Source organism: Pan troglodytes, chromosome 2 (genome assembly GCF_028858775.2).
Source record: "Pan troglodytes isolate AG18354 chromosome 2, NHGRI_mPanTro3-v2.0_pri, whole genome shotgun sequence".
Classification (NCBI taxonomy): domain Eukaryota; kingdom Metazoa; phylum Chordata; class Mammalia; order Primates; family Hominidae; genus Pan; species Pan troglodytes.
The window spans coordinates 126,881,254-126,896,301 of record NC_086015.1 but is presented as its reverse complement, the minus strand read 5'-3'; the positions used below and the strand labels follow the sequence as shown (position 1 = coordinate 126,896,301).

Here is a 15,048-nt window from a genome sequence, read left to right as displayed (position 1 = left end):
ACTACCCAGCTGGAACCAGGGACAACGCCTGAGTCCAACCCTCGTGTCTATTTTCCAGAAAACGGGCAATGCTGTGAGAGCCATTGGAAGACTGTCCTCTATGGCAATGATCTCAGGGCTCAGTGGCAGGAAATCCTCAACAGGGTCACCAACCAGCCCGCTCAATGCAGAAAAACTAGAATCTGAAGGTAAGGAGGAGTTTCTCCAGCCAGCTGGTGAGAAAGAAAGGGTTGGGGAACAAAGGGGCATTTTGAGGTTTTGGTTGGTTTTTTTTTTTAATATTCCCTGCAAGGATAAATTCAGAAGTAATTTTGGGTTGCCCTGACAATTACTAAGTCTAATAATTATTCTTAATCGTTTAACTTTAAGCTTAACCATTTTCGGGGGGAAAGTTGTTATTTGTCTAATAGAACTAGATGACCTCAGCTATGCTTTTTCATATATTTTGTGTTAAAATTAACAAAGACTGTATTAAAATCTTCTTTTGTTCTTATGGCAAAAGTGATATTCTATATTAATAGGCAAAAATAACATTAAAATTACATGTAGTTGTGTAAGATTTATAAAATATTCTATTTTCTACCATCTTTGTGGTTTTGTTTTAAATAAAAATTAACTCATATGGTCCACATTCTTTGGCATTGTTCATGATGCTGAATCGTGTCATTTGAACTGGGCAGACTGGGACTGGCAGGTCTCCTCCTGGAGACTAATAGGGTCAGTTACTTGCTCACCATCTTAGATGCTGTCCCGTCCATCTCCTCAGTGAAAGCCCCAGCCTTTTCCTGCCTCAGTTGCATGCAGGGCCAGACCCTTATCTCATTTGGCCAGAGACACCCTCTGTCCCTCCCTGCCTGGTGCTTTTTGTATCCACAGGTGAGAATCTGAGTTTAGATTCCCTTGGTGAGCAAAGGTAGGGTTATTGGTGAGGCCAGCAACTGCCTGCTCTGGAGCTTCCTCACAGCCAGGGATAGAGACTGCAGCACACAGGCCTGGTCCCTCCTGAGCCACTTCTGCCCCTCCTCAGATGACCCAGACTAGCCTGAAGGGAAGGGAGGAGATACAGGTGTCCCTCCAAGTTACAGCTTTTCCCTGAACCAATCCCACATCCTGGTCCACAGTCACACAGCATGAAGGCAGTGTGAGCATGGAGAAAGAGCCACTGGAAGCTAAAGATGCGGCTAGGACCTGACTCCTCCCTTGTAAAAAGCAGGTGGAACACCTGCTGCAGAAGGAAGGCAGAGGGATACCAAGACTAGGAAGGCTGGTGAGGTCCTGCCCTGCTCAGATACCCTCAGCTGAATCCTAAAACAGCATGAAATGCAGCCAGAAATCCTTTTTAAAGATGATTTCCTCTTTCAACATGTCAGCATAAGGGGAAGGGGGAGTCTGATCACTTCCTCAGCTTGGGCACAGTTTCTTCTTCTGCCAAAAACCATTTGGCAGCAGGCCAACCTGTCCCCAGGAGAAAGGCGTGCTTATGATTCAGTTCTCAAAGCTGCCTTCTTTGCTAAATCATAGCAACTTTTTTAAAAGTGAGTTTCTTTAAGCTAGAGGCGAGGCGAGAACAACGAGTGAAGAAATGACCTGGTCTTCTTCTCTGTCTTCTAGAAGATGTGTCCCAAGCTTTCCTTGAGGCTGTTGCTGAGGAAAAGCCTCATGTAAAACCCTATTTCTCTAAGACCATTCGCGATTTAGAAGTTGTGGAGGGAAGTGCTGCTAGATTTGACTGCAAGATTGAAGGTAAGTTGTAGCTGTGCTTCTCTTCACCATGAATAGGGTGTGGCTGGATGGTAGAGTCCCTACCATGCACCCTGGGCAAGAAGTCAGTTCTGTGCAGCTGGGGACAATGAGGAACCGCCAAGCTTTGGGGGAAACTGGGTCAGCAGGAGCTGCTCATAAAGGGCTATGCCCTGCACTCCCACCTCCTGAAGGTGTGTCCTTCAGTCACTTCCCCAGGGGGCACATTTGAAATTTCACCTACTTACACCAGCCACTAGACCTAAGTTTAGAAATGGCCTTGCATGGACTCACCTGGCTTTGGAACATGCTTAGTGAAATGAGCTTTGCAAACTGCTGAAAAGCATGTGACTTGCCCATACGAGGCCCTCAAAGGAAGGCTGGCACAAAGGCATAGGATGTGGAATCGGCAGGCTCTGCTACTCGTCCACAGGCTGTGTGACCTTGGATGGTGGTCCAACTCCCCTGAGTTACGGTCCCTCTGCTGTAAGATGATAGCTAAGTCATGGAGTGGCTCTGGGGATTCTGTGAGGGGACATATGTGAGAAGGGGGAACCTTTTAGATCTTGTAAAGATGTCACAGAGCAAAGGGAAAAGTTGTGGGACTGGCAGGTACAGAGAGAGTGCATGCATTGTGACTTCAGACTGAGGCCAGTTGGGAGCCAGGCACCCGGGACAAAGCACTCAGCCGGCACCATCTTCCCCAGGCTGCTTATCTGCCTGCTGGGAATAATGCAGCCACAGACCTGTCAGTGGTCAGAGCTCAAGGGACCTTAAGGGGTCATGGCATAGCACCTGAGAAATGAGCAAAGTTGATGACACAAAGCGTTTCCATTTTCATATAGATTGCAACCATCTAGAAAGAGAAGGGACAAGATAAGACAGGCTCTTTGCTTCAAGTCTGTGACTTTCACCTGCCAACCAGGGTGGTGGGTTATCGCCCATTTTGGTCTGACCAAATAAAGCACAGAAGTTTATTAGGCAACTTTCCCAAGGCCGCATAGCACAGTACAGCAGTCAGAACAAACTGTGCCTCTCACTTTCTTTGATTCTCCAGCAATGTGACTAGACAATGCCTTTTGAGTAAAATAACCCAAAGTTAGGAATGGAAAAAATAGTTTTTCTTCTGCATCTTTATATTATCAAAGTGCCTTATCAATGCTTCGTCTACCATAGTCATTTTCCTTTCCTCACTCAATTAAAAGAAAGTGGATGTGCTGCCTTTGATAATGTGAAAATTCTCGGACTGGGGATTCTGCTGAACGCTCTGGAGCCACTGCTTGCAATTCTCACCATTACCATTGCATTTGGGTCTTCTGAAGTTTCTTTTCCTTTTTGAATGTTTTAAAATAACATAATGATTATCATTTTGTACTTGATTTTCTCTTTGGGATTGTTTCATACTTAATTTTCTCTTTGGAATTGTTTCATTGATATTTATGTAACTTTTGCCTGGGGCTCTGATGAGAAATTAAAGCATATGGATGCTGTTATGATAAAAACAAAATTGAAACTTTTGCACTGAGAGTGCAGGGCATGGGAGTGGAGGGTACTTTATGACCAGCTCTTCCTGACCCAATTTTCCTCATGGTCTGGGTGTTCCTAATTACTTCAAAAAAACAATTTCTAAAATTATTTTGAAAAAACAACATTGAAAAGAACATTAGAATTCTTGATTTCTTATGTATAATTTTTATTCTGGTTAGGGCTCATATTAGCCTGTTTGCATTGCTATAAAGGAATACCTGAGGCTGGAAAATTTATAAAGAAAAGAAGCTTATTTGGCTTGGTGCCAGTATCTGCATCCAGTGAGGCCTCAGGATGCTTTTAATCATAGCAGAAGCAGGCATGTCACATGGCAAGTGAGAGAGCGAGAGAGAAGGACGTGCCACGTTTTAACAACCAGATCCGCATGAACTGACAGAGCAATAACTCACCCATTACCTCGGGAAGGGCACCAAGACATTCATGAGGGATCGGCCTCCATGACCCAAACACCTCCCACCAGGCCCCACCTCCAACACTGGGGATCACATTTCAACATGAGATTCAAGGGGCACAAATATCCAAACCGTATCAGGGCTACAATTTTTTTCCTATAAAAATACTTCACCAACATTTAAGAGAAAGTCAGGTGGAATATATTGTGTATTTTTAAAGGTATGTGTATATATATGACTTTAAAAGCGGGGTACATGTATATACTATGTACCTGCAAACAAAATGCATAATGTTGGTAATGCTTCTGTACATATATATGTACACATACACATTAAATACATATAATATATATTTTATATGCATGTGTATTTTATTTTTTAATGCTGAACTTTGCAGAGATATGACTAATGCATAAAGGCTCATTGGTGAGGTCCATTTCCAATTGTCCATAGGCAAATTACCTGCTTTGGATCAGACTAAGACAAATATTGCTTTCTTCTTCTTAGCAATATTATCAGCTCTTTTAAATTATGTTTTATATAGCTGTTATTAGCTTTATTCAGTTATAATTTATATACTATAAAATTCACCTATTTTAAATGCACAATTCAATTATTTTTAATGAATTTATACCACAATCCAATTTTAGAACATTTTCATCACTCCAAAAAGATCCCTTGTTCCCATTTTGTTTTGACTCTTATTTTTCATTTAAATTATTTCACTTAAACTGTTATACAAAATTGAAAATTTAGGCTGGGCATAGTGGCTCACGCCTGTAATCCCAACACTTTGGAAGGCCAAGGCAGGCAGATCACTTGAGTCCAGGAGATCAAGACCAGCCTGGGCAACATGGTGAAACCCCATCTCTACGAAAAATACGAAAATTAGCTGGGTGTGGTGGTGTGTACCTGTAGTCTGAGCTACGCAGTAGGCTGAGGTGGAAGGATCACTTGAGCCTGGACATTGGAGGTTGCAGTGACCCGAGATCATGCTGCTGCACTCCTGCCTAGGCAACATAGTGAGACTCTGTCTCAAAAAAAAAAAAAAGATAGAAAATTGTATTTTCGGCCGAGCACAGGTAGCTCACACCTGTAATCCCAGCACTTTGGGAGGCCAAGGCAGGCAGATTACCTGAGGTCAGGAGATACAGACCAGCCTGGTCAACATGCTGAAACCCTGTCTCTACTAAAAATACAAAAATTAGCCGGGTGTTGTGGCGTGCACCTGTAATCCCAGCTACTCAGAAGGCTGAGGCACAAGAATCACTTGAACCAAGGAGGCGGAGGTTACAGTGAGCCAAGATCACGCTACTGCACTCCAGCCTGGGCGACAGAGTGAGACTCTGTCTCAAAAAAAAAGGAAAAAGAAAATTGTATTTTCAATCTACGAAGGTATTCAGATCTAGGTGTAGAGTTGGAGTTGGAGCAGTATTTCAGGTAGTACTCTATTTTTAATTTTTATTTTTGCCATGTTGGCCAAGCTGGTCTTGAACTCCTGCCCACCTTGGCCTCCCAAAGTGCTGGGATTACAGGTATGAGCCACCATGCCTAGCCTCAGGTAGTACTCTATGTCTGTTTAAAGATGGGTGGGTGTGGTGGCTCACACCTGTAATCCCAGCACTTTGGGAGGTCAAGGTCAGAGGATCACTTGAGCCCAGGAGTTTGAGACCAGCCTGGGCAACACAGGGAGACCCTGTCTTTACAAAAAAAAACTTTTTAAAAAATTAGCCAGGCATGGTGGCATGTACCTATAGCTCCAGCTACTTGGGAGGCTGAGGGAGGAGGATCACTTGAGCCCAGGAAGTTCAGGCTGCAGTGAGCCATGTTCATGCCACTGCACTCCAGCCTAGGTGATAGAATGAGACCCTGCCCCCCTACCCCCCAAAAAGTGAAAGGTGGGATGTTTAACTGAGCACGGTCGCTCATGCCTATAGTCTCACTACTCAGGAGGCTGAGAAGGGAGGATGGTTTGAGCCCAGGAATTTGAGCAACAGTAAGCTACGATCATGCCACTACACTCCAGCCTAGGCAACAGAGTGAGACTCATCACTTTAAAAAAAATAAAAAAACTATTAAATAAGTTTTTTAATAGGTGGGATGTGGTGCTAGTCCAACATGTGTGGGAAATGGAACAACTTTAAAATATTCTATTTGGGGTTTCAGATATTGGTATTTACAAGACATGTCCATATTCTAATGTAGATATCAAAACAGTCGATAAAGGCCAACATCAAAATTTTCTCCTTAACCACCTTAATCAATAGTGGTAGCTGACAAGTTGCTTGCATGAGTTGATAAGAAATTTTGAATAACAGTTCCTGCAACTTGTGTTCTCTCCCTGTGATGCAGGATACCCAGACCCTGAGGTTGTCTGGTTCAAAGATGACCAGTCAATCAGGGAGTCCCGCCACTTCCAGATAGACTACGATGAGGACGGGAACTGCTCTTTAATTATTAGTGATGTTTGCGGGGATGACGATGCCAAGTACACCTGCAAGGCTGTCAACAGTCTTGGAGAAGCCACCTGCACAGCAGAGCTCATTGTGGAAACGATGGAAGAAGGTGAAGGGGAAGGGGAAGAGGAAGAAGAGTGAAACAAAGCCAGAGAAAAGCAGTTTCTAAGTCATATTAAAAGGACTATTTCTCTAAAACTCAAAAAAAAAAAAAAACTCAAGATAGTAAAAGCACCTAGTGTGATAGATTATCGGTTAGGTCATTTGTGGGTTGATTCTTCAGAAACAGCAGTTGATACCTAGCAGCGTTATTGATGGGCATTAATCTACGTTAGCTGGCACCTTAAGATACTAGTGCAGCTAGATTTCATTTAGGGAAATCACCAGTAACTTGACTGACCAATTGATTTTAGAGAGAAAGTAACCAAACCAAATATTTATCTGGGCAAAGTCATAAATTCTCCACTTGAATGCGCTCATGAAAAATAAGGCCAAAACAAGAGTTCTGGGCCACAGCTCAGCCCAGAGGGTTCCTGGGGATGGGAAGCCTCCCTCTCCCCACCCCCTGACTCTAGAGAACTGGGTTTTCTCCCAGTACTCCAGCAATTCATTTCTGAAAGCAGTTGAGCCACTTTATTCCAAAGTACACTGCAGATGTTCAAACTCTCCATTTCTCTTTCCCCTTCCACCTGCCAGTTTTGCTGACTCTCAACTTGTCATGAGTTTAAGCATTAAGGACATTATGCTTCTTAGACTCTGAAGACAGGTCCCTGCTCATGGATGACTCCAGCTTCCTTAGGAAAATATTTTTCTTCCAAAATCAGTAGGAAATCTAAACTTATCCCCTCTTTGCAGATGTCTAGCAGCTTCAGACATTTGGTTAAGAACCCATGGGGAAAAAAATATCCTTGCTAATGTGGTTTCCTTTGTAAACCAGGATTCTTATTTGTGCTGTTATAGAATATCAGCTCTGAACGTGTGGTAAAGATTTTTGTGTTTGAATGTAGGAGAAATCAGTTTGCTGAAAAGTTAGTCTTAATTATCTATTGGCCACGATGAAACAGATTTCAACTGATAAAGAGCTGGAGAACTCCATGTACTTTGGAATCTCCTCCAAGATAGCCAGAGTTTAATACATCTTCATTCTCAACACTCTCCAAAGAACTTGACCTACCTTATGGGTTCCATATTTTTCTTCTTAAATGTGCATCAATCATGCCTTGCCCCCAACCTTTAAATATATTCTTAGACCTGGTAAATGCACTCAGACTTGCGTCTTTAGGAATTTTTAACTTTCTTTCACTACATTGGCACTTAAATTTTTTCTTTATAAAACTTTTTGAAGGTCATAAACAAAGACCATAATTGATGATAGACCTAATACATTTCCTCTGTGTGTGTGTGTAACATTCCAAATACTTTTTTTTCTTTTCCACTGTTTGTAAGGTGCAACAATTTAATATTTTTAAGGGACTTTTTAAGAGTTCCTTAAGAACCAATTTAAAATTACTTCAGTGCAATCCTACACAGTATCAACATTAGAATTTTGATATTAGTCTTATGTTATCTTCCATTCTATTTTTATCTGCTTTTTGCTGCTAGTTTCAAACTGCCAGTATTTTTCCTTTTGCTTTTAAAATAGTTACAATATTTTTCATAATAGCCACAGTATTGCCACAGTTTATTATAATAAAGGGTTTTTATTTGATTTAGTGCATTCAAAGCTTTTTTCTATCACTTTTGTGTTCAGAATATAACCTTTGTGTGCGTGTATGTTGTGTGTGTGCATGTGTGGCGTATATGTGTGTTACAGGTTAATGGCTTCTTGGAATTGTGTTAATGTTCTCTTGGTTTATTATGCCATCAGAATGGTAAATGAGAACACTACAACTGTAGTCAGCTCACAATTTTTAAATAAAGGATACCACAGTGCATGCTGTTTGTTCAATCTTTGCAGACTTCTCTTTCTTTCCATGCTACCAGTTGTAAAGGACACAGCTATATCTAACAAACACTGTGGTGCCTAGATGTGAAGAACTGGCTTATGTGGTTGTGTTTTGCTATGGAACAGAATGATTTAGGAAGTTCTTGTTTATATAGGTAGCCGAATTTACACATTTAGTTCAAAATTTCTCTTGAGCATCAGCTTAGTACTATATCATTCTAGAAGGATATCTTATAGAGCAGGTGTCCCCAACCCCCAGTAAGTGGCCTGTTAGGAACCAGGTCACACATAAGGAGGTTAGCAGTGGGCAAGTGAGCAAAGCATCATCTATATTTACAGCCGATCCCCATTGCTCGCATTACCGCCTGAGCTCTGCCTCCTGTCAGATCAGCGGCGGCATTAGGTTCTCTCAGGAACGAACTCTATTGTGAACTGCTCATGTGAGGGATCTAGGTTTCACGCTCCTTATGAGAATCTAACACCTGATGATCTGTCACTGTCTCCCATCACCCCTAGATGGGACAGTCTAGTTGCAGGAAAACAAGCTCAGGGCTTCCACTGATTCTACATTATGATGAGTTGTATACTTATTTTATATTATAATAAAATATATTATTACAATATAATAATAATAGAAATAAAATGCACACTACATGTAATGTGCTTGAATAATCCCAAAACCACCCCCTCTCCTGGTCCACGGAAAAACTGTCTTCCATGAAAGTGGTCCCTGGTGCCAAAAAGGTTAGGGACCACTGTTACAGAGTATCAGGTCCTCAAGATGCTAAAATCTATATGACATTTTTAACATGTGACATTATCATCATCATCATCATCATCATCATCACTGATGATACTATTTACCAGGGCATGGTTTGAATTGGTGACTTTGGTGCAGTTCATTATTGGCAGCCAAATGCTTTATCCATATCTTCATATTGAAGAATTTGTTATCAGGAAACTACCAGTCCTGCTTTACAGGAAGTCTGTTATCAGATATCAGATGGCAAGTCCCCCATGTCTTCAGATGTTCAAACAATATTGTGGATGGTCTAGAAAGAGTTTAAGACATGCTGTTAAATGTAGGGCTAGATAATTCTCTGATTCTTTGATGTAGTCTGGAAAGAAACAATCCATTGTCCAGTTAATAAATATTTAGTGTTTTCATTTTTAAGACAATCACAATCCACAAATGTCCCTAGCAATTTATCATTTTTAAAGAAAATGACTTTTTATTCCTTGCTAGTGAAAAATGTACAATTTATATGCTGCACTGAGAAAAATAACAGATATACTTTCTTCCATTCATTTTCATCCCAAACATATAAAAAATAATCCATTGATTGTTCCTTGCATTGCATATCTTATTAAAAGATATTTCCTACATGCAACTAATAAGACATGCTGACTGTTGTCAGCTCTAAATTTATGTAAAGATTTTTTATTTTTGTTAAAATGTTTGAAATTTGCTTTTTGCTCCACACCTCACCTGTTTTTGATAAATCTGTGCTAATAAGTACATAGGAGGTAATAAATAATTGAGTTGTGAGAAACCCAATTCTCCATTTTTCAAGAAAACACAAGTAGCACTACTCTCTTTATCCCTTGGGACTCCTTCTCTGTATTTTGAAAGGGGGGGCTAATGTTGGTGGCAGTTGTTGCTAAGGATCTCTGCACAGAGTTAGGGCTTCACTCTCGGCTTCCTGGTTAGATGGGGCCATGTGACTAGTCCTAGTCAGTGAGCTGTGACCAGAAGTGATGTATGTACCCTCGGGACTAGAGCATTTATGTGCTGGTACAAGCCTCTCCATAATGACGGGCAACACATGAGATGGTGGCTGCTGCAGCCATCTGGGTCTCTAGCCAACCCAAAATGGGGACATAACACAAGCAAGAAATAAACATTTGTTCTTATAAATCACCAAGATTTTGGGGTTCTCAGTGGCTGCAACATAACCTAGACTATCCTGATACAGGCTTATCACCATGTTCTGGATGTGTGGTGACCAGGATGGTAGCCACTACTCACAAGTGGCTATTTAAATTTAAGTTACTTAAAATAAATAAAATAAAAAATTCAGTTCCTCAGTTGTATGAGTTACATTTCAAATGCTCGATAGTCACATGTACATCACTTTTCAAATTATGTGAAATTAAAACTGAAAAGCTTGTGTGAAAGTCTAGAGAGTATGGTCTATAGTTTCAATTGTATTGGATAATATAGTCTCGATACTCAAGTGTTGTTCTTAATTCTTTATTTATATTCAAATATAGTTTTTCACTTTTTAAGACATTTTAAAGGCTGGGTACAGTGGTACACACCTGTAGTCCCAGCACTTTGGGAGGCCAAGGCAGGAGAATCGCTTGAGGCCAGAAGTTCAAGACCAGCCTGCACAACATAGCAAGACCCCATCTCTATTTCTTTAAAAAAAATTAATTAAAAAATAAAAAGACATTTTAAAAGTACCAGTTCTGGCCAGGCGCGGTGGCTCACGCCTGTAATCCCAGCACTTTGGGAGGCCGAGGCAGGCGGATCACGAGGTCAGGAGATTGAGACCATCCTGGCTAACACGGTGAAACCCCGTCTCTACTAAAAATACAAAAAATTAGCCGGGCGTGATGGCGGGCGCCTGTAGTCCCAGCTACTCGGGAGGCTGAGGCAGGAGAATGGCATGAACCCGGGAGACAGAGCTTGCAGTGAGCGGATATTGCGCCACTGCACTCCAGCCTGGGCGACAGAGTGAGACTCCATCTCAAAAAAAAAAAAAAAAAGTACCAGTTCTACGCTTCTGACCTCAAAATCTAAATAGTCCTGCAATTCACAAGCAACTCTCAGATTATTTCTGATATGAGACAACCAACAAGGCCAACATTCTCCAACGTCTTTGGAATTTGCTACTTGAGATGGGGGATCACCAGTGGGGACTATGAGATGGATGCAGAAAGGGAGACAGGGCTGCTGAGGCAGAATTTCCTCAACCATGGGTCAAAAGGGAGAGGAGCCATCCTGAGGCTACAATCCTTCCAAACTCAGCTGCCTTTTATCAGAACTCCCTTCCCACTGGAATTCAAAACACTCAGGAGATCTAAAGTGCTTGGGGACAACACTGAATTTCTAACCGCTGCTGGTTGGAGATTTTAGCCCATAGGCCTTACCCGTGTTCCAAATGCTTATACCCTGCAGGAAGCGCTTCATGTCAGAGACTTCAGTCCCCCGAGTCTCTGTTTGAGGCCTGTGGTAAATTTTCACAAGATATTTTGTGACTCTCTTAGACTAGATTTCTTTCGGCTGGAGATAACTAAGGGAGAAGGAGGTTACAAATTAACCTAAGTCAATTTGGTCATTCATATTTATTATTAATAACATCTTTAAGGCAGGTATCAGTAGCCTCCAATAGTTAAGATTGAGCTATGGGGCTTCTCCACAACCATGCTTCAGGTGGTATGTTTCAGAGATAGTCTCAGGCCAAACTTGTCAAACACCTATTAGCCAGCAGCCATACAACCGATTCTGCAAGCTCCATGAAGTCCCAGATATGCCTCTCCAGAAAGCACCTTGCATGTTGTCACTGAAGGCAAATCCTGCAGTGTGCTTGGGTAGGAGGCAGCTAACCTGGTTAATCAGTGGAGTCAGTTCCTCTTGGTGCTATCCTAGGAACCAACTTGTCCAACTTACCCACCATTTTCATTCCCTCTGTAAAATAAGTTACTACCTCTTACCTCTACCTCTTACTACAGCTGTGTAGCTTGTGCCTCAGTTTCCACAGCTATAAAATTAGAGTTATAGTAGTTCCTCACTCATGGCTTGATAGATTAAACAAGCTCTATGTGCCTGACCTTATGGTACGCCCTCATTCTGGCACTCAGAGATGCTAAGATGTATCAGAAACAATCTCTACTCTGAAAGAACAGATTACATTTCTGCAGGAAAAAAAAAACCCCAAATATGTGAAAAAGTTATATTCAGTCAGCTCTCTGTATCCATGGGTTCCAAATCTATGGATTCAATCAACTGGAGATGAAAAATATTTGGTGGGAGGCTAGGTGTGGTGGCTCGTGCTTGTAATGCTAGCACTTTGGGAGGCCGAGGTGGGCAGATCACCTGAGGTCAGGAGTTCAAGACCAGTCTGGCCAATATGGTGAAACCCTGTCTCTACTAAAATATAAAAATTAGCTGAGCATGATGGCAGGTGCCTGTAATCCCAGCTACTAAGGAGGCTGAGACAGGAGAATTGCTTGAAACCGGGAGACAGTGGTTGCAGTGAGCCGAGATCACACCACTGCACTCCAGCCTGGGTGGCTGAGCGAGATGCTGTCTCAAAAAAAAAAAAAAAAAAAATATATATATATATATATATAAATAAACTATATATGTAAAATTATAATATATATAATATATTATATAATATATAATATATATAATATATATTATATATAAAATATAAAATATATATAATATAAAATATTATATATAGTATATAAAATATAAAATATATATAGTATATAAAATATAAAATATATAGTATATAAAATATATATAGTATATAAAATAAAATATAGTATATAATATAAAATATATATAGTATATAATATAAAATATATAGTATATATAATATAAATATATATTATATATAATATAAATATATATTATATATAATATAAAATATATATAATATATAATATATAATATATATTATATATAATATAAAATATATATTATATATAATATATATTATATATTATATATAATATAAAAATATATATAATATATAATATATATTATATATAATATAATATATATTATATATATAATATAATATATAATATATATTTGGGGGTGGGGAGTTCCACAAAATTCCAAAAAGCAAAACTTGAATTTGCTGTTCACCTAGTACTACATTGAATCTATGTGAAAGAAGTGATGTGTAGGCATTGTATTAGGTATTATAAGTAATCTAGAGATGATTTAAAGCATACAGGAAAATGTGCATAGGTTACATGCAAATACTACATACGCCATTTTATATAAGGGACTTGAGCAACTGCAGATTTTGTTATCTGTGGGGGTGTCCTGGAACCAATACCCCACCAACAACTGTACTAAAGATGGAAGGTATTATTTTAAGTTCTACCCACCTCCCAAAAAAAAGGATCTTTGAAACTGAAAGTGCCATGCAATTGTACAAAAAAACAATTGCTGTGAGTTTAGGAAATGTTACAAATCTAAATCTTGTTCTAAGGAAAATTTTAACTTCCAATCCCTAAATATTCCCTTCTTCACAGTCAAAGGAAAAAAGCTCATCTGACCTTATGAATATTATTTTTCTATCAAGAGGAAATTTCCCAGAGTTAGCTTGACTTAAACCAATTACACTTTAAGTTTTATCCTGACACATCCCCTAAGTTCTAATTGATATTTGCAAAAGCTGACTTACATTGACTTGTTTCTGGCTGCATATTAACCACAGAACAAATAGGGCTCTGAAGGCTGAGTAGATGTCTTTTTCAAATTGTCTAGAAAGCTAAAAACTGAGACTCCTGTTTTCAGAAGAATCAGGAGATGAAGGAAATATCAGCTTAGGAAATAGGAACCTACCACAGTAGAGAGAAAGTCAAACATGAATTACTCAAGAGAAGCAGTGATTCTCTACCCCTCAGAACTTCCATTAAACTGATAGTAAAGGGATAACAATGTTTTTAAAAAAGATGTCCCCGGTGTGTGATGTTCTCCTTCCTGTGTCCATGTGTTCTCATTGTTCAGTTCCCATCTGTGAAGGTAACAAACCTGCACATTGTGCACATGTACCCTAAAACTTAAAGTATAATAAAATAAAAAAAAGAGAGATGTAAACTCTTCAAATATAAAGACAAATACAGGTGATGATAGATGGAAAATGTCAGAATTATGGAAGATGGAAAACAAAGAATGGATAACTGACGTAGAGCAGAGAAACTGAAGCTAACATCCTGCATTGGAGGAAGCCAACAGAAAGACAAGTCAGTCTGCCCTGAATTCCCCAAAGGCTAGAGGCTAAACAGCCAGGTACCTATGAAAGGGAGCCTCACAAGGTATGACTCATACATGCAAACCAAGGTCTTTGAGGTCAAAGCAGCTCAAAAGTCCACTAGGAGATAAAGGCAGAGGCAGGGATTGTTGGGAGTTAGGACAGAGCAGGGGCCAAGAGTCAGGAGGTTACTCTGGACTCTTCGATACTACCCATGTCAAAGTGCAGAAAAGACTCTGATCCCAGAAAGGCAGTTGTTTGCTTAAGGCTTTTTAAAACACCGATTAGGCTGGGCACGGTGGTTCCCAACTGTAATCTCAGCACTTTGGGAGGACAAAGCGGGAGTATTCCTTGAGCCTTGAAGACCAGCCTGGGAAACATAGGGAGACCCCGTCTCTACAAAAAAAAATAAATAAATAAATAAATAAATTGTGTTTTAATTAGCCGGGTGTCATGGTATGTGTCTCTAGTCCCAGCTTCTTGGGAGGCTGAAGAGGGAGGATCGCTTGGGCCTGGGAGATTGAGGCTGCAGTGAGCTGTGATCACGCCACTACACTCCAGCCTGGGCAAAAAGAATGAAACCCCATTCTTTTCTAAAGAAAAAAAAAAAAAAAAGACAGATTAGCTTCTTTAAAGTTAAATTGGTTGTCCAAGAAGCCAAATCATTTAGACTTTCAATAATGCACCCTCTTAATGAATGCCTTATATTCATTTATTTAAAATAGAAACTCAGTTGACTAATCTCCATTTAATCCAACTTGCCCAACTTAACCACAACTCTCATTCCTTCTGTAAAATGACTAATGCCCGCATACTTCTGTCCCCACTAACTGAGGTGCATATTTACCAAGAGTCAAAATGTGTTTATTCTTTTTTTTTTTTTGAGACAGAGTCTCACTCTGTCGCCCAGGCTGGAGTGCAGTGGCGCAATCTCGGCTCACTGCAAGCTCCACCTCCCAGGT

The 15,048-nt window shown here is 40.1% G+C and overlaps 1 protein-coding gene and 1 long non-coding RNA gene across 10 annotated transcripts in view; one reads left to right on the top strand and one right to left on the bottom strand.

The window, feature by feature from the left end:
* The window catches only part of MYLK (myosin light chain kinase), a 272,113-nt gene extending 264,027 nt beyond the window's left edge, over positions 1 to 8,086 (top strand). For 8 of the 9 annotated variants that reach the window (XM_063806189.1, XM_016941768.4, XM_016941763.4 and 5 more), the window contains 3 exons: positions 59 to 188; positions 1,612 to 1,743; positions 6,033 to 8,086. In XM_063806189.1, coding sequence (XP_063662259.1) covers positions 59 to 188; positions 1,612 to 1,743; positions 6,033 to 6,277 — 507 coding nt within the window. In that variant the 3' untranslated portion in view covers positions 6,278 to 8,086. The remainder of the gene's footprint in view (positions 1 to 58; positions 189 to 1,611; positions 1,744 to 6,032) is intronic. The other variant, XM_009446307.5, reaches the window with a different exon arrangement.
* The window catches only part of LOC134809473 (uncharacterized), a 27,356-nt gene continuing 19,645 nt past the window's right edge, over positions 7,338 to 15,048 (bottom strand). Inside the window, exon 2 of the long non-coding RNA XR_010155330.1 lies at positions 7,338 to 9,133. This is a non-coding gene — a long non-coding RNA (uncharacterized LOC134809473). The remainder of the gene's footprint in view (positions 9,134 to 15,048) is intronic.